Raw genomic sequence first — 24,618 nt, forward strand, 5'->3', positions numbered from 1 at the left:
GGTGTCTCAGTGACCTTCAGCACATTTTGACACTATGACCTTGAGATGTAGCGTGGAGCATCACTGAGGTTTTGTTTCCCGCTGGTGGTTAAAGTTAAACGTGTGCAGACTCTGACACTCGGCTCACTGATAGAGAGGTGAGCAGCTCAGACAGCGATGCACTTCAGAGAGTCCTCCAAACCCCCCTAATCAAATGACCATGGATTTTTGTGTAGTTGGTCGTAGAAGGCCCAATTAATTATGCATGACAGCGGCTTGACGGCCATTTGATTTCGTTACGAGCGCCCCCTCCGAGCCGCCGATCCAATCAGGTTAGGACCCCCCCCCCCCCTCCCAGGGTTAGACTCCCGTTATCGGAGGGAGAGATTTCTTTAAGAGGGTGTTTGGGGCCTTGTAGGACATTTCATCATCATAATAAGTCCTTGTTATGCAGACGGCTCGCTGCCGTTTCCCTGCTATCAGGCCTCGTTGTCTTTGGGGAGGCAGCAGTTGGGCTGGACACATGCCACCGAGACGGAGCGGCTTTATTAAGTCAACCGAGAGAAGATGGGCCCCGAGATCGAGCCCGTGACACCCGGAAGGACGGGACGGTGATACGCTGTAGCACCTGCTTTCAGTACAAATGCATTTATACAGACATATTCTTATTCGATCAGTAAGTTAACCGAGTTGCTCAGCTTCCATTAAAACGTAACGCACATTTTAATCCAATTTCCAAAAATTCAACAAAAGAAAAATGCAATTTTGTGCACATTTCTATCCATACTTTTATGCTAATATTAGGAGTTTTGATGCATCAAGAACCATCTGCCAACAAATTTCCTCTTTTACTTTATTTGAAATTAAAAAAACAGGTGGTTAAAGATGCATTTATCATCATGATTAAATAGTTTTTTCACCAGAGAGCAAAAATGTATTTGTTGTAGAGTTGGAAACAAGTAGGGAGCAGTCAGTCACCAGGTAAGCCCCGCCCCCTAAAGCATCCCCTGCTTTCTGGTCTGGTGGACTCTAAATGGACCATAATGTACTAAATGAACAACATGCTGGATTGAAGAAGACTTGAAACTAGAGATTGAGACCATAAACTCATGTTTACAATGTTTACTGAGATAATACATCAAGAGAGAAGTAGGACCATTTTCTCATAGACTTCTATACAACCAGAGAGGAGTCGCCCCCTGGTGGCCTCAGAGAGAATGACAGTTTAAGGCACTTTAGGTTTGGCTTCACTTTTCAGAGAAAAAGTTGACCAAAGAAGGACGGCACATGTTATATTACATTTACACAGAATTCTTTGTCAGCTATAATGAATTAAATGATGATGCCGGGACTTTAACGTGGGGGAGGGGTCACTGACCTCCTTCCTACTTCCTTTATTTCAGTCTCAACTACGCACTATTGACATTATGATGAACTCCCCCAAGGTGAAAACCATACAGAATTTCAAAAAGCAGACTCATCAGGATCTCCGTGTAACTCAGGTTTGTTTTTTCCTGGAGAAAAGGTTAAAAAGTGTGTCATCGAGCCAAAACCTGCCAAAGTGGATGACGACGCAGAGCGAACAAACGTCCACTCAGGAGCTCTGAGGAGTTGTTAAATTATTAAAAGCCGGCGCTGAGATCATAAATCACGATGTTCTGTGACGCTAATACCAACCTGGAAGCCGAATATCTCCATATGGAAGCACGGAAAGTGTTTGTGGATTTACATTTTAGGCATTTTGCCGAAGCTTTAATGGGAACAAACGTTACAGGAAGGGAGAAAGAAAGCGGCTCGACGGGAAAAAATATTCTTCTACGAGAAACCGAAATGATGTCAGACTCCAAACGCCGTCCCTGTAAGTCTGTTTAGTGTTCACATGTTTGATCTCAGTCAACAGATCTGTATCTGCACTATTGACATAAAGTGAACACAATCATAAACACACACACACACACACACACACACACACACACACACACGCTGACGTCTATCACTCGAAGCATCAACCGCCACCGCAGACGAACTGACGGATCGATGGGCTGGACGTTAGTCACCGTTTCACCAGGAAGGAGGCCCCACTTCTGCCCCGATAAGAATCAGTTACATCCTTCGAAAATAAATAAATAAGCAAATAAATAACATCCAGCGTGGCTCTGATTGGATTAGAGAGGGGGGGAGGGGGGGGGGGGGGGGGGGGCACCGTGAGGTATGGACCAACAAATTGGAGCCAACAGTCGGGCCGGAGAGTCCATTTTGGGGCATAATTTACACAGTGAGGAGCATGAGCTGAATCTAATGTCTCTCACTCTAGTTTGCATTTTGCCCCCCCCCCCCCCTCTCTCTCTCTCTCTCTCTCTCTCGCTCTCTCTCTCTCCTTCCCTCTCTCTCTCCATCTCCCCCCCCCCGGGGCTTTTAGTGGTCGTTTGAATCGTCTGGCGGAGGACGGCCATCACAATGTCAGAGAGAAGAGACGTCATTTAGCAACGGAGCGCGAGGTGCTTTCTTTACAGCGTGGTGATTGGCTGTGCAAATGGCTAATAACAATATGCTAATTAGGGCCCCGCTAGCCTAGCAGCAGCAGAGTCGGGGCCCCCAGACGAGCCACTTAATGGATGTCTTATCTGCAGGTCAGGAGTCTCATCAGCCGGCGGTCTGAAGTCCTGACGAGACGTGCCAACTCAAATTTAGCGATAAAGCGCTTTTAACAAACAGGCCACAAAGTGGTTTCAGGGACACACACACACACACACACACACACACACACACACACACACACACACACACACATACACACACACACACACACACACACACACACACACACACACACACACACACACACAGAAGTTTGTGCTGAAACGGGAAACCTGTTGGTGAACAATGGAAATGGTTTTGGAGGGAAATACACCTTGAGAGTGGAGTCAAGCGGAGACGACAGGACTCAAACTAAATCCACTTCCTGTCCTCAAACGCCGGAGATGCTGCTCCAGTCCAAACGACTGGATGGAAAAAAGGTTTCAGGTTGTGGATGGATGGATGATGGATGGATGGATGGATGGAGGGATGGATGGATGGATGGATGGAGGGATGGATGGATGGATGATGGATGGATGGATGGATGGATGGATGGAGGGATGGATGGATGATGGATGGATGGATGGATGGATGATGGATGGATGGATGGATGGATGGATGGAGGGATGGATGGATGATGGATGGATGGATGGATGGATGGATGGATGATGGATGTATGGATGGATGGATGGATGGAGGGATGGATGGATGATGGATGGATGGATGGATGGAGGGATGGATGGATGATGGATGGATGGATGGATGGATGGATGGATGGATGGATGATGGATGGATGGATGGATGGATGGATGGATGGATGGATGGATGGAGGGATGGATGGATGATGGATGGATGGATGGATGGAGGGATGGATGGATGGAGGGATGGATGGATGATGGATGGATGGAGGGATGGATGGATGATGGATGGATGGATGGATGGAGGGATGGATGGATGATGGATGGATGGATGGATGGAGGGATGGATGGATGATGGATGGATGGATGGAGGGATGGATGGATGGATGGAGGGATGGATGGATGGATGGATGGAGGGATGGATGGATGGATGGATGGATGGAGGGATGGATGGATGATGGATGGATGGATGGATGGATGGATGATGGATGGATGGAGGGATGGATGGATGATGGATGGATGGATGGAGGGATGGATGGATGATGGATGGATGGAGGGATGGATGGATGATGGATGGATGGATGGATGGAGGGATGGATGGATGATGGATGGATGGATGGATGGAGGGATGGATGGATGATGGATGGATGGATGGAGGGATGGATGGATGGATGGAGGGATGGATGGATGGATGGATGGAGGGATGGATGGATGGATGGATGGATGGAGGGATGGATGGATGATGGATGGATGGATGGATGGATGGATGATGGGTGGATGGATGGAGGGATGGATGGATGATGGATGGATGGAGGGATGGATGGATGGATGGAGGGATGGATGGATGGATGGATGGAGGGATGATGGGTGGATGGATGGAGGGATGGATGGATGATGGATGGATGGAGGGATGGATGGATGATGGATGGATGGATGGATGGAGGGATGGATGGATGATGGATGGATGGATGGATGGAGGGATGGATGGATGATGGATGGATGGATGGAGGGATGGATGGATGGATGGAGGGATGGATGGATGGATGGATGGAGGGATGGATGGATGATGGATGGATGGATGGATGATGGGTGGATGGATGGAGGGATGGATGGATGATGGATGGATGGAGGGATGGATGGATGATGGATGGATGGATGGATGGAGGGATGGATGGATGATGGATGGATGGATGGATGGAGGGATGGATGGATGATGGATGGATGGATGGAGGGATGGATGGATGGATGGAGGGATGGATGGATGGATGGATGGAGGGATGGATGGATGGATGGATGGATGGAGGGATGGATGGATGATGGATGGATGGATGGATGGATGGATGGATGGATGGATGATGGATGGATGGATGGATGGATGATGGATGGAGGGATGGAGGGATGGATGGATGGATGGATGGATGGATGGATACAACGCTCGTTTGGAGATAATTGATGCAGGTGTTGCTAACGAGGTCGATACAATCAGCTCCAGGTGTTGCTGCTTTGAGCCAATCAGATATTTAACATATTTTTATGTAATTTTTTATGTTTTATTTTTTAATAAATATTATAAATGTACACTTTGGTTAAATTGGAGCCGTTATTTGAGGCACATCACTAAACCTCACAGCGACTTTTTAAGGATCACGACCAGTGTGAGGCCTTTGAAGTAGTTATGAATCCAATTACCACATTAGAATGTAGTTATACTACGAATCTAAGTATCTGACGATGCTTTTATAACTATGATTCATGTCTCGTCCTTTCTGTGGTACAACCTTGTTGTACGACAACAAGGTTCGACCCTTCTCAGGCCGATGCAGCACTGGTTCTGACATGGATGCGGTTCCATCGGGGAATCGAGTTAAACACAAACATTGGGTGGTGTTTTTTGACAACATGTAATATAATATCACATCTGACTCACAGCGAGTCTGCATTATGATGATGATTTGTTTAACAATAGAAGGACATGTCATGTTTACTTTTTAAACTCTTATTTTTGCCCCTAAAGTGTCCTCTGACTGTCCAGCTGCCAAAACCCATTTCTCCCCGGGTTTTGACTGTCAGGTTACACTGGTTGGTGGAAGTCAATGCGATGTCAATGAAAAAAGTACTTCAACTTCCTCTGCAGACTTTTTAAGGTGACAAGAAAACATGACATTTCAGGCTCAACACAGACAGCAACCTCTGTTTTTTTTGGCTTCCTCCTTGTAACCTTGTGTTTCACGTCCCAACGCTATGAACTGTGGGTAATTTTCTGCAGGCAAAGTCTGCATCGACGCTGACTTACAGTAAATTGGGCTTAAATGGCTCAAAAAGACGCCTTTGTATATCTTTTTGTAAACAGAACAAACAGATGTTATATTTACACAGAAATGTTTTAATATGGAACAAATTATTAATTCATCAACCATTTATTTGCTGTTTCGACTAAAATGAGGAAATAGATGATCTCTTAAAAATAATTATATAATAAGTGTCCAGTGTTTTGTATTCATCGACCAGCTCGGTTCAGGGTTTCAGGATTTTTACAGAAACGTAAAATCATCACCGTAATTTGTTTTTTCCATCATCTTGAGAGTTCTCATCAATCAACAGACGGATTCTCTGTGAAAAAAGAATAATTAACTCATGATCTTGAGTCTCTCAACCCCCACATTTCCCTAAAAAAAAGCTGGGAACTGTAGTTTTATAGCAAACTGTAGTCTAACAGGAGGAAGTAATGCGTTTGTTAGGGACTATTTTCAGGGGCGGATTCATCTAGATTTGGTGTCTGGCAGCAGGACGGTGTGTGTGTGTGTGTGTGTGTGTGTGTGTTGAACACACAGGATCACCAGACTTTAACCAGACTGGCAGGAAGAAAAAAAAAGAAAGTCTTCAGGACAAAAAGAATGAGGAATCTCAAAGAGAGTAAAAGTATGTGGAGGCCGACGACGCAGCGTCAGCAGGAAGTGGGCGTCAGCGGGTCGGTTTATGTAGAGCAGCGGGTGATGAGGAGACGGGCAACAGGTGTGGCAACCAGGTGACCTGCTGACGAGCCGGGATCAACCGGATCAAATACTTCAGTAGAGTTTTCAGGTATCTTACTCGTATTCTACTTTTTTCCTCCCTACATGTTTAAAACAAATATCTGTACTTTCTACTCACATTTTAAAAACAGACTACTTTAGATTTAAATTCATTTGAGGTTTTATTTCCTTCATAGTGATACTTTTTACTTTCTATTTGATTACATTTCAGAGCTTATACTTCTTTTCTTATTTTTACATTTACTTGAGTAAAAGAAGTAGATCAGTACTTCTACTTCTACCAGAGTCTTTTTGAACACAAGTATGTGTACTTCTACTTGAGGACGTCTGTGGTTTGGTTGTCGTACAAAACAAAAGCAAACCAGAAGGAAAGAACAGACATAACAATATGAAGATTTAATCTTTTTATTGCACCCTAAAGGACATAAATCTGATAATATGAGCAACGCGTGTCTTCATGATGCATCATCGTGTTTCAGGTCAGGAGGCTAAAGGAAGTAGAAGATAGTTACCATGGCAACAAACGGCTATTTTTTTGCTACGTGAAGAGATGTCAGACTGATGCTACACCGTTAGCTCTGTCGGCATGTTAGCACCGTTAGCTGCAAGCTGCTGGCTCAGCTGTTGAGAGCCGTGTGGAAGCAACAGATGCTCCGAACACTTGTGTCATATTTCAGGGATTTTTAAATAATTAATTTGCAACATTTGAGTGTAAATTTCTGAGGCGGGGAAATTAATTTAAAGGGATTTCTTAAGGATTCAACGTGACAAAATGTGAGGAAAGTGAAGGAGTCTGAATATTTCCTTGATGGTTCAGAAAACATCTGGAGGTGAAACGTATATAAACCACAAACATACATTATTCTTATGTCTTTTTCATTTTTGTATGATGTATTTCATGTCATGTAAATATTGTACGTTATATTCTAGGAAAATAAAGATCAAATCCAATCAAATCAAAGGATGGAAAGCTTTGAGTACCAGCCGATACAGCAGCTGACCACCAGGTGGAGCTGTAGATGTTTGTGATGGTTTAACAGCTTCAGAAACAGAAGAGTTTTTCTCTTCTGTCTTCTTCACGTTAAATATTCCATCAGGAGAAACAAACTCTTTGCTTCATTGATTCTCTCATAAGGAAAAAACATAATTATTATTATGATGTTGAATGAATGCATGTTTCAATTGTTTTTAAGTGATTTCATGATTTAATTTATTCGTGATTGATGGAGAGAGAAAAGTGAACATAACGTCAGTTTAAAAACAATAAATAACTCAAAGAGTTTTGGGTGGTGATATATATTTCTCAAGGTTTACAAATAACTATTTTTTTTAAATGCAGCATAGTATATTACACATTATTTCCAGAGAGCAAAATAAATATATTGCACTTAAAAATCATCAAAACACAATCTCATCCGGTGTCGTGTTCATAGTATGGCACAGAAAAAGAAAACTTTCAGTTAAAAACAAAAAAAGGAAGATTATTTTCAGCGGGAAGTCGGGACTCAAAGAGAGAAAAAGATGTTTTTACATTTACAATGATGGAAATTAACATTTGTTTGGTTTGTACACAATATGTCAAACAAAAGGACCAGATTTCCAAATAAAAGACAAATAATTCTGATTCCGTCACTTATTGTTTCAGATTTTCTCTGAAAATACTGAGAAAATTACATTTTCAGTCGAGTCAAACAAACCAAATCTCTTAAACCAGAAATAATCAGCTGATTGATTCATTGATTGGATAGGTATGTACTTTGATAAATGATTAATTGTTGCAGTAATTTTTTTTCATGTCAGGACTTGATGCTTTTTTTAAAAATATATATTAAACGGAATATTTTAAGGGTTTGGGAAAAAAAACAAAAAAAATTAAATTAGGTTAAGAGTGATCAATAAGAAGAATTCTTTAGTTTTTGCTGCCAGTAAAGACTTTTTCAGATGAAAAATAAAACTTCTCTCCGGGAGACAAACTATACATTTAGACAGTTTCTAAATAACCTTCAACATATTCATAAATCCTTTATGTAAATCCTGATGAATCGGTTTTGTTTTGAGGAATTGATAATAGACGACGGTTACTTGTTGAGATTAGTTTTTTGGGGGATTCTCCATCTCAGCCGTGTATTTCTTTATATTTTCATATAAATCCAATGTTTTTAAAGCGAGGGAGTCGCCTCACGGCTGCTTCCTCCTCCTCCTCCTCGCTGCTGCTGCGTTGTTAATGAGACGGCAGAGAGTCATTTACTTCCAGGTGTGGACGCCCTGTCGACACGCTGCGATGCCGCCATGAATCAGCTCGCCAACGACCCGCCGGGCTTCCCGCCGCCAAAACGTCTGCAGTCGACAGAAGAAACCCCCAAAAACAGATATTTCTCTACGGCCGTCTGTTTGCAGAAATCATAAACGGGATTCTGATGTACCAGATGAACTCTACCAGTGAAAATAGATTTATTTATGGCCGACTCTAAAACCGTCGTGGGTTTGAATCTCTCCGGACACACCAGGAGGTAACGCTGCAGCTATCGTACGAGCTAAATGTATTTTAGTTTTCAGGATTATCTTTCAAGAGGAGCGACAACGAGCTGTCCGAGCCAGCTGGCCGGTGAAGGAGCTCGCTGGCCAGCAAACTGTTGTTTTTTTTGAGAATTAAGGTAAAATAACAGCGTCTGGAAGCTAAGAAGCTAATCAGCTACGATAGCTCCCAACATGTTGGACAACGATGGGAAAGTTCAGTTTAGGGTGAAATATTTGGAATCTGTGAAATCAGTTGATTTTGCAGCTAAACATTGTGGTTTTTCCGTTCTGGTGTTCGGGTGAGAGGCTCCGCCCCCCTGTCGCAGGTCAGTCGTCTCCTATTATTCCACATAAAGTTTACCCAGCGTGTTTGTCTACTGCGGTCAGCATGCGTCCTATGAGTATTATTTTTTTGTTGCGCTCTACAGTGAGAATCTTCCTACGAGTAAATGTTGCGTTTTCATCTTTGTACAAGTTTCAACACTTCAGCAGTGAAGTTGAAAAACTCCAGAAAGTTCGGACTCCGACACGCTGAAATGTCCGACGTACTGCAGCGTCGGAGGAGTCTCTTTAAAGCCTCGCCGTTAGAAGGTCTTTAAGTATTGTTAGATTCAGCTGAGGATCCACTTCCTGTTCTCCCAGAGACCAAACATGCTCCTTGACAGTCTGTTTTGAGGTTGTAAGTGTTTGAAGAAGTGTCCATAAGACCTGCAGGTCCTGTTGAGTCCTCACAGTCCATTTTTTTTTCTCAGAGTGCTACATCCTCGTCACCTCGCTCTCTGCAGGTGATCTATTTACAAAGACCAGAGGGGGACACATAGAAACGGGATGAGGAGGGATCCGAGGAGCAACCGGATCGGGGGTCGGATCGGGGATCGGAGCGGAGACCGGCCGTCTCCTCCTCCTCCTCCCCGGGACGGAGTCATACGAAGGGGGTCATGACGGTGGAGGAGTGGCGGAGTCCCTGGATGGCGGCGTAGGGCCCCTGCTGGAAGTAGTGGTGGTAGCGGGGCATGTGGAAGGAAGGGAAGGAGGGCCCGCTGCCCTGCATGCTTCCGGCCAGAGCGCTGGGCGTCAGCGGCATGCCCAGCCGGCTGTAGGGGGGCAGCGAGCCCTGGATGGGGTGGGGCAGGGAGCCGGCGCCGGCACCCATCGCCGTCAGGGACTGAGGGTGCTGGAAGCCCGAGAAACCCGAGGCGGTGGTGACCCAGGAGCTCAGGGAGAGGTTGTCTGAGGCGGTGAAGGCCGAGCCTGCCGGAGACAAAATGAAACATTTACACAACGGAAAGGATAGATTTAAATGATCAGGACTATAATAAATATCATGTACAATGCTGCTGTTTTTAATATGTATATATCCTTTTTTGATTTCACCTCATGATAGATCGATAAATAGATACTTTATTGATCCTGAGGGAAATTCAAGCATCCAGTAGCAGCTTACAAAACACACATGACAGACCAACATATATCATATAATAATAATAACAATAATAATAATTATAAACAGAAATATATATAAAAGCAAATCTAAGAACACAAGAATAACATTAAAAAAGGTACAAAGTGCACATCAGACGACCTTTGATGACCTTTATTAGAGATTTTCTGCTTGTTTTTCACTAAAAAAACAGAGACCATAAAAGTATTTGTTCCTGAAGAAAATATCCCCTTAAGTTATTCCACTATGTTTTGCATTTGTTCCTTTGGCCGGGATTCATTAATTAATCCGCAGGATAAAATAGTTCCCAACAAGTGAACAACGTCCTTCTGTCTGAGAGCATCCGTCGGTCGACGCCCACTCACCTCTGGCGTGCGCCGCGTGTCCGTCCTCGCTCAGGTTCTCCTCGTCGCCGGCGTAGGTCCGGATCGGCGACCGGGCGTAGGAGTGCTTGTGGATCAGATTCTCAACACTTTCCCTGCAGCAGAAGTCGAAGAGAGAGCCCCAAAATAAATCTCTTTTGGTTCCATTTCAGAGTCGCGCCCCAAAATAAAAACCAAGCAAAATGCAAAATTACATCATTTTTATATAAAACAGCGTTTCCTGTATTGTGTGCACCTGAAATCACACACTTTAACGTCACATTTTCAACCAGTTCTGGACAAAATTAACACTTTGTCTTGTATTTCTAGTGTTCCCATAAATTCTGGGATTTAAAGAAAATAATATTTTCCTCACCTTTTCATTTACTCATTAAAGCGTAATTGAAATTGTAAAATATATGATTTATTATTGTTATTTATTATTATTACTATTTTTCAAGAGTTCAAGGTGACAAAAAATCACAAGATCAGAATTAAAATGTATGAAATTAAAACTGTAATAAAAGATATCACAACTACAGGTGACATAGTTGGAGTTTCTTTATGAATATCCACGATAGTAAATGTGGATACCTGAAATCACAAGCCTCCCCTCTTTGTTTTGAAATGTTTATATTGAATTTGCATTCATGGAATATTTGTTTGATGTCTGAAAATGTGTGTCTACTCATGTTTGTGTCGACAGAGCATGTGTGTGTGTGTGTGTGTGTGTGTGTGTGTGTGTGTGTGTTCACCATCCCACAAAGTGCATTAGCTCATTTGAGTCTTGTCAGATCGCACTTCTCAAACACAGTGACACAAATTGTTATGGGAGGTAGTGAGAGTGTGTGTGTGTGTGTGTGTGTGTGTGGAGGGAAGTGGTCTGCATCATGTGAGCCATGCGTCCACATTAGCAGCCCCCCCCCCTCCCCCCTCTGTGGCCCCCGCCCCTCCAATTAGGTTAGGAAAGTGCAATATCTGTCAGCAGAGGAGTACAAATGTGTGTGTTTTTATCAGCGTCGGGCCCCTCCGGCACAGAGGCCACAGCAAACTCCCACAATGCACGGCGGGGCGGGAGGGAGGCGAGGGGAAGGTCGGGGTGGGGGGGCTATGCTGGTTTCAATCAGTCACTGCAGCCAATTGAATTATAGTGTGTTTTAGTGCAGTGGCCGACTCCAGACTAATGTGATTTCTGCAGCTCCCTGAAGATCAATTGATCAGGTCTAATTCACAGCCCTCAAACAGAGAAAGACAACGGGGGAGGAGGGAGGAGGGCGAGGGAGGGGGGAGGAGGGGGTGTCTGGCTCGGACGTCTCTGGTTCGGGACGTCTGATTGAGGGAAATGGACAGATGGTTTGATTTTGTCAGCTGATTTTGGCCGTCGTGCCGGAATCAAGAATTACGAGAAGTGTGTGTTTTGGCAGCGTCCATAAAAAATCCTTTGGATGGGGATTAGTAACTGTAAGTGTGTGTGTGTGTGTGTGTGTGTGTGTGTGTCATCTGTCTCATGCACTGTGTGTGTAAAACAACAAGGACATGATAACGAGAAAAACTACAGTATAGGGAAGAGGAAGAAAGAAAGAATAAAAGATAAATAAAGGGAGGAAGACAAGAGAAATCAAAACTAGAAAAGACAGAAAGACGATGAAGAAGATGAGAAAAAGCAGCAGAGCTGTAGAGAAGGAAAGAGAGGAAGAGTGAAGAATTCAAGCAAAGAAGGAAAACAACAACTTCAGAAGGAAGACAGGAATAGAAGAGAGATACAAAACAAAAAAAAAGACAGAAGGATGGAACGACAGGAACAAACCACAAATCAACTAGAAGGAAAACTAGAAAACTCAGAGGGAAGACGAGAATGATGTGATGAAGAGTAAACTAGAAGGAGAGAGTGACAGAGAAAAGGAAGGAAACAAAGAGAGAGAACGGAAACAAGGAAGGAATTCATGACGAAGACTAGATGAAGAAAGAAAGAATGAAAGAAAACAAACAGAAGGTTTTTAAGAAACAACATGAAAGATGAGAAGGACAGAAGCTTGTGTGTTGATGAGCAGCAGGATATATAATACACACACACACACACACACACACACACACACACACACACACACACACACACACACACACACACACACTCAGGACCCAGAATCCCCTGTACCTCTCCATGTCTGTCAGCCGCGACGAGTCCCGGAAACCTTTGGCGAACGGGTTGCTGTCGATCTTCAGTTTGGTGATCTGGAGAGAAAGTAAGGATATTCATATTTATATAAATATATATAATACTATAACTTCCTGATCGAGTGGTTTTGGTTTAATATTTGATGGAGTGTATCAAAGTACTGTACAATTTTAAGTACTCGTACTTAGGGGTATTTCTGCTACTTTATACTTTGACAGTATTTGTTACTTTGCATATTTTTTATTATTAATACAAATTCTAAATATACTAAAGATATACGATACTACAACAAAAGGAAAAGCAACTAAATGATTTTTCAGGAGGAAAAGATGGGAGGAAGCAACGGGAGGAAACGATGGGAGGAAGTGACAGGAGGAAGCGACAGGAGGAAGCGACGGGAGGAAGCGACGGGAGGAAGCAACAGGAGGAAGCGACGGGAGGAAGTAATGGGAGGAAGCGAAGGGAGGAAGCGACAGGAGGAAGCGACGGGAGGAAGCAATGGGAGGAAGTGAAGGGAGGAAGCGATGGGAGGAAGCGACGGGAGGAAGCGACGGGAGGAAGCGACGGGAGGAAGCGACAGGAGGAAGTGAAGGGAGGAAGCGACAGGAGGAAGCGACGGGAGAAAGTGACAGGAGGAAGCGACGGGAGGAAGTAATGGGAGGAAGTGACAGGAGGAAGCGACGGGAGGAAGTGTTCACTCACCAGCTGGTTCTGATAGGCCGTGACGGCGGTGAAGACGGTCTCCACGAAGACGAAGGTGCGGAACTCCTCGGACTTGAGGTTGAGCAGCGAGGCGGTGTGGTCCTTCTTCTTGATGATGTGGACCCGCGGCTGGTACTTGTGCATGGAGTTGAGGATTATCTGCAGGAGACAAGGAGAACCGATGAGGATCGGGGACCAGCACGGGTTAAATAGACATCGTAACTTTAATGTATTCAGGAATTAGAAGACATCAACTCCACCTGTTTACCTAAAGTTCGTCATAATAATATTTTTTAGATCAAATGCAGTATATTAATATATATGGTTTGCATTTAATAGAAATATTTAGAAATACACTAACTTAGCTTAAAATTCCTTAAAGTGCTCCAAAAAAAATGTTAATCTATAAATTCCTTGACAACTGGGCATCTGCAGATGAAGATCACATGATGTGATCGAAAGCTCCAGAACAGCTACTAAAGCTGAGACATTTTCTTTAAACACACAGGTCTTTGTCATTATATTCCTGATGTTTTTTTATAAATACATATAAATATTCAATAAACAAACAAAACATGATCATAAAATTAAAATAAATTCTATATTAATACATTAGATATTCCAACATAGTTGCTTCTTCATTGCATCCTGACTTTGATGTTTTGAAGTGGAAAGAGAGAGAGAGAGAGAGAGAGAGAGAGAGAGAGAGAGAGAGAGAGAGAGAGAGAGAGAGAGAGAGTGTGAACAGATAAAGTTGTTAACACTGCAGCAGCTGCAGGTGAGTTTTCCTTGTTTGGCTGCAGCCCAGAAAACACACACACACACACACACACACACACACACACACACACACACACACACACACACACACACACACACACACACACACTCTCTCTCTCTCTCTCTCTCCCTCTGTCTCTCTCATCTGGCAGTTTTAAAATGTGCAACTATAGAGTTGAAATACATAATTAAAATATACATAATACATAATTTAAATCAACCATTCTAGAGGTCGACCGATTATCGGCGCCGATATTCAGCATTTTTATGGTTATCGGTTATTTTTTAAGCAAACAAAGTAATTGAATTTTAAAATGTGCTACTTGAGCTCTGATGCAGCCACAGTCACAATTCTTTGGTCTTTATTTGTATTTATTTTAACTTCATAAAACTTCAGGGAACTATTTTATGTATTTGTTTGTTTATTCATCTTCATAATAATGCTGCTGATAGCTCCCTGCACTTTTTGTGTTCAGGTCACATTCAAAGGTTTTGTGAATTAAACATATTTTCAACAAATCAGTCTCCTAGATTAGTATTAATCGGTATCGGCTCGAAAAAGAAACATATCGGTCGACCCCTGATCCATTCACGCATTATATTTTGTCCTTTGGTGAAACAACAAATGTTTCTCAGGTCATCAAATTATGGGAAATGTTGTTTCTGCAGTTTAGTTAATATTACAATAATTGAATAGTTTTTCAATAAAGAAAATTTATGCCTGATTGCTCTTTTAAAACGCAGCCTTTTGGGCTAAATAAATTATTTCTTCTTAGAACTAGCAGCTTTAGTATCGTTTTTACTTCCATAAAATATTTTAAAAAAATACTGCATATATGGATTTCTATCAATAAGAAAAGAATAAAAGTAATAATAATAAAAACGTTATAATAATATTAATATATAATAAATACAATAATAAACACGTCGGCCAAGTCAAAAAAAAAAATAGGGGGATATACACAACATAATCTTAGATTTTTTAAATTCATAATGTGTTTTTGTTTTGGAGCTAATTTCAAGATAATAATCACCTTGTTACCCAGGAAGTAGTCTGTCCCTACTGTTGGCTAATTAATGGATAAATAAATGTTTTTATTTTGATTCAGAGAGAACGTTTGTATCGTAGAAATTCTACGTAACTTTCTAACTTGACTATATTTATTTTGAAGCTATAACTTGTTAAATTTAATAACTTAACAAGTCGTTTAATTCGCTCGTTCAGTTTATGCTAGGCTATAAGCTAACACTAGCTAGCTTACTGTATCATAACGGTTAGCCTGCTGGTGACGCGGGTAAATACTGACGTCTTTTTTGTCTGACGTGACAAAGATGAATAAAGAAACAAGAGCTCACATGTCCGTGCTGGTCCAGCTCGTTGTTTGTCAGTTTGACCTTCTCGAAGGAAACCATTTGCTTGACGAGCTGCTCGCCGGTGAACGGAGAGTCCGGATGCACGTACAGCCTGCGGGGCGAGGGGAAATAAGAGGCTGTGATTGGCTGAGGCGTTAGAAGCGAACGTTCGCCCGCCAATCAACGGACGAATACAGTCAAAGACGCTCTTGTAATGCTGCCTTAACGTGCTGGTCGGAAGATCGTAATTCCCAATTGTGAAGTCACGTTCAAGTGCTTTGTTGTTGAAGAATTGGGGGAAATAAATTACGGACGTAAGGTTTGCTTTTTATTCTATAGTCTATGTGTTATGGATAGAACTATACATATAATGTCTCTATATCAAGTAATGTGTACATATTACAGAATGCAATTTTGGAGGATTCCGATACCACATGAAGGCAGCATAACTTTCTGAAATGCAAAACATACTTTAAATGTAAATATGAATTTTATATACATTTTTTTTTATAGATTATACATTTGATTTAATCACCACTCAATACATTTTTTTTTTTTTTTTACACCAAGAAATGTATTCGATTTATTTAAGCAAATTTGGAGCTTCGTTTATGCTGGGAATCTGTGTTGTTATCATAATTAATATACAACACCCCGTTGATTCCCAACATAAAGTATGAACGACATCTTGGTGGATGAAATAAACACACCTTTATTTAATTGCTTATTTTTGGTGAGCTGGAAGGGATCACATTTAAATCTTAAATCAACACAGAAACCAAAATGCCCATCACTTTAAATTTATAGAAAATCTCCGAAACAAATGGAAAGATAATTATATCTCGGCGTTGCCTGGATACATGGCGACCAACCCTAAAAGAAAAAGCTGGTTTATTGCTTGAATTGACATCTTCGTGACATCAATCAGAGGCATGAAGATGTTTCCTGTCAAGATCAAATTATTTCGTCGGTCTCCATTTGGAGAAGAAACCTCCGCACAGCTCTTTTTCTTTCCAGCTTTTCTTCATGAATTGTTGACGATGTTTAATTAAGAATAAAATAAAATCAAAGATCAACACCGACATGTGTTTACCTGGCGGGCAGAGGAGGGTCGGCCTTGCCGGCCACCAGCCAGGAGGAGCGGTGGTAGGCGTACCGGTACCGCTTGTTGTCCACCGGGACAATGTCCATCAGCACGATGTACTTGGAGTCCTGGTCCACCCCGGAGAACGAGACCCGGATGGTGGGGAACATCCTCCTGGTTGAGACGAGACAGGTCATTCTGTTATTATTATTATTATTATTATTAATAATAATAATAATAATTTATTATTTTCTTTAGTAGGGTTAAAATGAGTAATTAATGGATTGCATCTCCCTTCTCAGAAACAATCAATTCTGACCAGACAACAATATTTATTTTTTATTTTCGATTTTAATTTTTCAATTTGCATTTTTTTTATTTCCTAAGTGCTATTTAAGTCTCGCAGGTAAACATTTCTGCTGGAAAAAATAGTCCCTTTGTATAAATCATTGAGTCAATTATTATTTTTTATTTTGTTGTCTTTATTTTTTTCTAAGAATATTAAAACTGCACCCCCTCCATTGTCCCGCCTGCAGCCGAGCAGCTTGTATCTTCTTCTTCTTTTTAAAGTAGCTATGTGCAATATGACTAATATTTAATAGAGATTAAAACAAATGAATGAAACAAACGTATTATATGCCTGAAATATTGTTTTTCTTCCACGTGACTAAGGTCAGTTAAATATTTGGATCTGAAGAAAAAACACAGAGATCAATTGTATTTGTTTTTAAATATATGTTTTACTTGTATTTCTTTTCATTATTATTTAAACTTAAAAGAATGATGATGTGACAGCGAACCTGCACGGCACAAAAGGAAAATAAATGTTGATTTTCTTTTAACAGCTAACGAAAAAATGATGGTATCTGGAAATTAGCATCCAATAATCCCAGTGATCTAATTTTTCATTTATGTAATTTTACATATGTTTTATACTCCTGTATTGTAGAAAAATAAGAATAATGAGAATAAAATAAAGAGACCGGCCCGTTTACCTTCCAGACTTGGTGATGATCATCTCGGTGCCGAGATCGTGGAATTTGTCCCACAGCTCTTTGGTCTCCAGGGTGCACGAGATCTTCGCCATCTCCTCGCTAGGGATGCCGGGATTGGTGGGGATGAGCGGCTCCGTGCAAACCGCGGGCGCGCTCCCGCTGAAGTCCCCGTGTGCGTCCAGGGCGGACAGGTCGGCCAGAGACTGCTGGTTGCTGGAGGACTTCTCCACGAACTGCTCTGTGTGGTTTCAAGAAATAAACAGAAATGATTGTTTTTTCAGCAACAAATACAAAGAAAAGTCTATAAGAATCTAATAAAACAGCCTCTAATATTTTTAATATTTCATTTCTATTATTATCAGTATTATTACTAGACTGTCCACATGTGAAATGAGTAAACGGGGATAATATTAATTTAATTTCTGGCATTTAAATCTATAAAACGTATCAAATATGAAGAGTAAAATAAAAGAGCTGACTGTTCTTCCAGCGTTTTATTCTTTTTTAAATGATTTTTAAAACATAAATGATATTTGCTGCAGCGTCACACGCTGAGTGGATTTATCTCTCTGCAAAATAAAAGCTTCACTTGACACAAAGGTTGCTATAAAATAAAATAACATGCATGTTGATGTATTTAAGAGTTCTGCTCCGAGATCCAGCTGAGTGTCAACATTTATTTTACTTTAGCATCTGGAATCTAACATAAACTCAGCCTTTTTCCAAATATTACCCCCTTTTTTAAAATCAGAATTAATAGATCAAAACATATAGTTCAATTTAAAACAATAACTCAGTGCTTAATATACATTTAACATAAATGTGCACGGATGCTTCTCTGTCACCTTGTTTATTTATTTAAATATTATAATGCTTGACATTCACCCTTTTTGTTTTTTTTTATAACACTCGTATATTTATTCAACTTCTATCTATTTTCATCTCAGAGTTTCTCTTAAATCCTTCATTAACTCTCAGGTTGTTGTTTTTTTTTTTCAGCTTTACGCATCTATTCTGCACATGTTTTCTCAATTATTCTTATTATATAATTTCCCATGCTTACCGAGAGGCTTGATGGTGTTCTCCTCCGTCTCCTTGTCCTTGCTGGGCTTCCCGCTGGACATCAGGGCGGCTATGGAGAAAGCATTGGCCCGGGAGGAGAGCTGCGGTTTCGGGGATGACGTGTACTCCATGTCGGTGAAAATGCTTGGACCAACAAATATCCTCCTTTTTAAATAAAAAAAATAAAATAATAATCAAATAAAAAAACAAATCCTCCAGAAACACTCAACTCCGGCTGTTTTTGACTCCAATAAGAAGCAGGAGAAGGAAAAAATGGGCAGTTTGTTCCGGAAACTTTACGCACGAACGCGTAAAAACTCGCCGCTTTGGAAGAACCCGTTTCTGTGGAAGGACCCGTTTCTGTGGAAGGACCCGTCACTGCCGAGCTGCTGCTCTTCTTGGCTGCATGTTGAAGGAGGAAGCAGGCGGACTGACTCCACTGACTCCAGATAAGCTGAGGCCGGCTGCTCTTTGGGGGAAGCTCCGGACCGACTCAGCCTCCCCTTATAATTCCAGTCTGCCCTCCAATCGCTGCCTCCGCCTCCACGTCACGCTCCCCGCTGTCCCAGCGCGAGCTCCGATACCGAGCAGCCAATTAAAAACCCCGGAGAGCTTCGAGAGATATAACTTCATGCAGGCTTCACCGTGGTGGTGGTGGGGAACGTGTTGGGACCGACACAGCCAGGCGAGGAAACTCGAATTATTCGTTGCACATTATAAAGAATACAGAAAGAAAGGTGATGTTTGTTGGCCCCTGGTGGACCCTCGGAGGGCCCCGGACCACATATTGGGAGTCTCCAAACGTCAACAGACGTTTGCCCAAGATGGTGCTGTTTGATAATGAATGGTAGAAATAAGCATACATTTAGATTTTTCTTTTTAAAGTTCCTCATATATTAAACATCAATATAATCTCAACCAGTGAAGTCAGTTTCACCAACTAACGTGGAAGGAATTCTGAGTTTTTAATTTCTAATATTTGTACCAAAATATAGCTGCTGCCCTCTTTTGTTTATATACTCATAATAAAGCAACACAATATACAATATTTAATGTAATAAATACTCTTCTTTGTACTTTCAACATTGTGTGGAAATGCTTTCTTTTATATCATAAAGGTGTTTTTGTCCTAACAGAGCTACAGCAACACCATATTTGCAATATTTTTATGTTAAGAACTTAATGTTTCCACAGTCAGAGGACGACGGCAACACTTCCCACTTCATGTTCTCTTTAAATAAACAAAAAAAACATATTTTGAGCTTCTCCATTTGTTTACCCAAATTACAGAAAATAGATTCGGTTATTTTGTCTCTGTCTGTCAAACTGTTAAATGATTCATTGATTGGACTTTAGCTGCTCGTAACGTTTGATGTGATCTGATTTCTAATGTTGACACAAAATACAAAAAAACACCCAAAATATCCTGATAATCGAGTAAAATCAATCAATCAATCCGGCCACTTTTAAAGTGAAGTGTATCTGCTTGTTTTGCATCGTTTATTGGCGACAACATTTAGGAAGCAGAAACATGTGTTTCCCAGTTAATGCTAAGTTGAAAAGTAACGCCAAAGCTGAAGCGCCTCAAAGCTGTATTCTCTCTGCTAGCCATCAGGGGGCGACTCCTCTCTGATTGTATAGAAGTCTGAGAAAATGACCCAACTTTTCTTTGATTTATTGGACTTCACAGTCTAAATATGGTCGGCCAAAAATGCTGAACTTGAGGCTTCAAAACCGATGTCACCATGACGACGGCCACTTCTTCCTGCATGCGTTGGTTTTAAAAATGAACGTGAAAAGACACATGAGAGGTTCCACTCACTTGCTTTTTACCCTCATTATTGAGACCCTCAGCAACTGTGAGAAAAATGCCTTTACAACACACACACACACACACACACACACACACACACACACACACACACACACACACACACACACACACACACACACACACACACACACAGGAAACCTTATTGAGTGCAGGAGCAACAGTCTTGGGTTAATCCGTTCTGTGACACACACCGGTGAGCACCTAATCTTTAACACACACACCTACACACACACACACACACACACACACACACACACAGCTCTCACGTGACAACAGGAAATGCACATTATTTCAGTACGTTAACAGTAAGTTCGTGGTCTGCTCTCTGTAGTTTTATTGAGCCGTTATCGTCTTCAGTCTCTGATCAACTTTACATCAACTAAGAAAACTTCGGGATGGACTCTAAGATTTACTTTCCATGTTAAAGGCTGAGTAGGTGATTCTGTTCAGAAACACTTTTTGTTGTATTTCTTGAAATCCTCCTAACATACCGATAACAATGAATACATTAAATGTTCTGACATAAAAAAATTAAATAAGTCATCTGTGGCCGCGGCAGGACTGTAAAAACGTCGTCCAATCAAAACAGTCGGGTCGGAGATAATGATTGGACGGCCGGCCTGTCTGTCAATGCTTACTTCCTGTTTGGCCCTCTGCCGATCTCGAGCACTCGTTTGGCGTTCTGGGGGCGGGACTTTGAACGGAGGTCTGAACAAAGGGGGCGGGCCATTTTCAGTTCTGCGATGCGTTCAAAGTCAAAATCTCTGTGGTTTTTCCAAATGACCTACTCTGCCTTTAATGTTGCACGTGTCCAAAGTCAGCTTTAACTCTACAAAATGTCCAATAACAACAAAGACCAAAGTTAGCGGTCTCGATTTATCGGCTCTCAAACTTGCGGCAAACTTTGTTGGAGTCCCGATAACACCTGCTAAAGAAAGTGTGTACCTTACAAGGATAAATGTGTAATTTATTACACATGATGTTTAACTCATTTACTTATTAAGTTCATCAAAATGTTGATGCTGAAAAATGAAGGCATCATGTATCCAAAACGCTGATTCAGATCTTTTCTGGAGGTGTCAGTGTGTGTGTGTGTGTGTGTGTGTGTGTGTGTGTGTAGAGAGAGAGAGAGAGAGAGAGTGGGATAACCTCTCATCCTCAATGTCTCTCTCTTTCTCTCTCTCCCTCTCTCTCACACACACACACACACACACACACACACACACACACACACACACACACACACACACACACACACCAGCGAGCCAGAGACCTGCGGAGCAGCTAAACCCATTAGGGGGCTCCTGAATGCAGATCCTGCTGCTGCAGATATTTAATAAGAGACCTGCGCCGGACTATTAGATTACGTTTGCAATTTGCCAGCGGATAATGTGCTAAAAGCTTTCCCACTTAAGCGTTAGTCCTCGCCGAATATTATTCACACTTTGAGGGGGCCAGCGGAGCCTTAAAGACACAGCCGGCCTCGGAGGGAACTGTGGGAAACAGATGGCGGTCAGCTGAATACACCACGACAGGAGCAGTTCCCTTATTATTAAAGGCTGACTCAGAATAAGTTGGTACTCTTATAATCTTCACGTACAATATTGCTTCTGTGTTTTTAGTTTTGCAAGATTTTTTTTTAACAGCAAAATCTCAGCTATAAGTGACTCATCATGTCCTGAATTTATAACAAAATATAAAGCTGCCAAAAGCACAAAAATCAAAACAAAGTTTCAAATTATTATATTCATTGATCAAAATTCTAAAATTCCACCAGAATTCAAATTCTAAACTACGTGATGTTACACATTTATGTTTCCTGATGCTGTAAAATGTATATTTACATAAAAAATGCTGCTTTTTCATTTAACAAACTTGTTTTAAAAGGGCAAAGGTCATTCCTGTATCCATCTTTATGGTTTTATTATCTTTATTATCTCTTCACTTCCTCTGTTACTCACTTGTTCAGTTAATTTATTCCTTAAAAAAAGGATTTTATTATTTTATATTATTTCTCTTATGTGATAATTCAATCTTCAAACTGTGAAATGTGTTCACATCCAGTTATTAAAAGTGATAAATTATTGATTAATTCAGGCAGATTCTGTTTAACTCGTCATGCTGATGTTTGCTGAACTTTTAAGAGAATCGTTGAGAACCTGAGTGAAAACAACTGAAACTGTTTCGTCCATTGTTCCGTTTTGTAACCGGAGACGGTTAAACGACTTCCAGTGTGCGTTTGTGCTTGCGTGCTCGTCCTGCCACACACCAGTATTCCTCGCCGGCGGCGGCAGATAACAGGATAGGTGACGGCTCACCACACCGAGATACAAGCTGCAGCACTCAGGGATATGACGGCGAAACCATCCGAACAATTATTCCCGGGGATGAATGGCCGCGGCGTGAAAAGGTCAGCGACGAACGACAAGCCAATTCCCCGCAGAGTGGAATCTGAGGAAAAATAATCGCCCCGTGATTGAATTGCATCCTGGGACATTTGAGCCAACCGTAATGAAATGGCTGTTGTTGTGACCCGACCCTTCCACCTCCCTGGCGATTTTTTACCAGATTACAGAGCAGGCAGCAGGGGCGACTATTTGCCTACAGGAATACATTTAATATATGTGCATGGCTTTGTTTTGTCAATGTAAATCCCCATTATCACGGACGCTTGTGCATATTACATGTCATGCGTTCACCTGCGGGGCCCCGACGGGGGCCACAGAGGGCTTTTATCTGAGGGAAGGATGGCTGCGGTGTGATATCGACACCTAGCTCTTTAGAACTAGCGTGTAGCCACAGCGGCGGCTAACGTCGGCAACGGAAAACGTCTGTCGTGGTCGGTCTAGACTGTAGAGAGGAAGACATCTCAAATGGGATCATTTATGTTTGTCTCTCTCCGTTGACGTCCACACATATTTATTCTGAATTAAGTCCGATGTGGGACAATGGAAGGGGGCGGGGCTTAGCTGCTCTATGGGATTGCTGCGAAAGGGCTGAAAATAAACGGCATTTTTGTGAGAGAAACTATAATACTGAGTTTATGAAGACAGCAGGAAAATAAAGGGCTGGTTCTCTCTGCCACTGAAGGAGATCATCTTTGAGTTTTTTGTTAAATATGGACACGGATAACAAGGACATAGAAGAATGAAGAAGAAAGAAGATGAAGAAGGAAGTATTGATAACCTTAAAGTTGAATTAAAACGCCTAAGTTTTATATGTTTGTTTCTGTTGCTACATCAAAGTTTGATATTGTTTCCAGCCAATCAGACAATGTTCATGCAGAGGAGCAGCGATGTTTTTATTTTTACTCCGATCTTATCAGATCACGCGTTAGCCGACATAAGAAAGCTTTGACCTGCGGCGTGTCTTCACCAACGTGGACTCTTATTCACCTGCTGCAGTGAATCAGCCCTCAACACACACACACACACACACACACACACACACACACACACACACACACACACACTCCCCTCCAGAGCTTGAGGCATGCAGTGGTCGGTCTGTTGCCTCCGTTCATATGACTAATTAGACCAGCTTCACACTGGGCCGATCCTTTTGAAGCTGATCCCTGGTGCTAATTGCTGCGTCAGTCCCGGGCCACAGCCAGGTTAAGTTCAAATGCAGGGCCGACGTCTCCACTCACCCCCACTCTCTCTCTCTCTCTCTCTCTCTCTCTCTCTCTTCCCCCCTACGGACCCCCATCCTCCTCTACTCATCTCCCCCCATGAAGAGTGAAGAGTTTTAACAAAAACAGCTTCTCCATAAAGCTTTTTCTGACAAACTCAGGCAGCAACCTCCTGATCTGAAAAGTGAAGCTAACGCTGAAGTGCCTTAAAGATGAATTGTCTCTGCGGGCCACCAGGGGGCGACTCCTCTCTGGTTGTATAGAAGTCTATGAGAAAGTTTCTAGTCTTCTTCAATCCAGCATGATGTTCATTTAGTACATTACGGTCCATTTAGAGTCCAACAGACCAGAAAGCAGGGGATGCGTTAGGGGGCGGGGCTTACCTGCTGATTGACAGGTTGCTACCAAGCTACTAAGATGACTTTAACACTTAGCGTTAATGCTATATGTGAAAT

At 41.9% G+C, this 24,618-nt stretch overlaps 1 protein-coding gene across 1 annotated transcript; it reads right to left on the minus strand.

Annotated features, from left to right (window-relative positions):
* Positions 1–6,645: 6,645 nt before the first annotated feature.
* On the minus strand, positions 6,646–19,186 carry tbx20 (T-box transcription factor 20). The gene is made up of 8 exons (XM_084026358.1): positions 18,700–19,186; positions 17,637–17,874; positions 16,651–16,815; positions 15,561–15,669; positions 13,425–13,583; positions 12,702–12,778; positions 10,550–10,662; positions 6,646–9,994 (listed from the first exon to the last, which is right to left on the minus strand). The coding sequence occupies exons 1-8, from the start codon at positions 18,827–18,829 to the stop codon at positions 9,666–9,668; spliced, it is 1,320 nt and encodes a 439-aa protein (XP_083882484.1). The 5' UTR covers positions 18,830–19,186; the 3' UTR covers positions 6,646–9,665.
* Positions 19,187–24,618: the final 5,432 nt, after the last annotated feature.

This window comes from Eutrigla gurnardus (genome assembly GCF_963514095.1).
Source record: "Eutrigla gurnardus genome assembly, chromosome: 14".
Taxonomy (NCBI): Eukaryota; Metazoa; Chordata; class Actinopteri; order Perciformes; family Triglidae; genus Eutrigla; species Eutrigla gurnardus.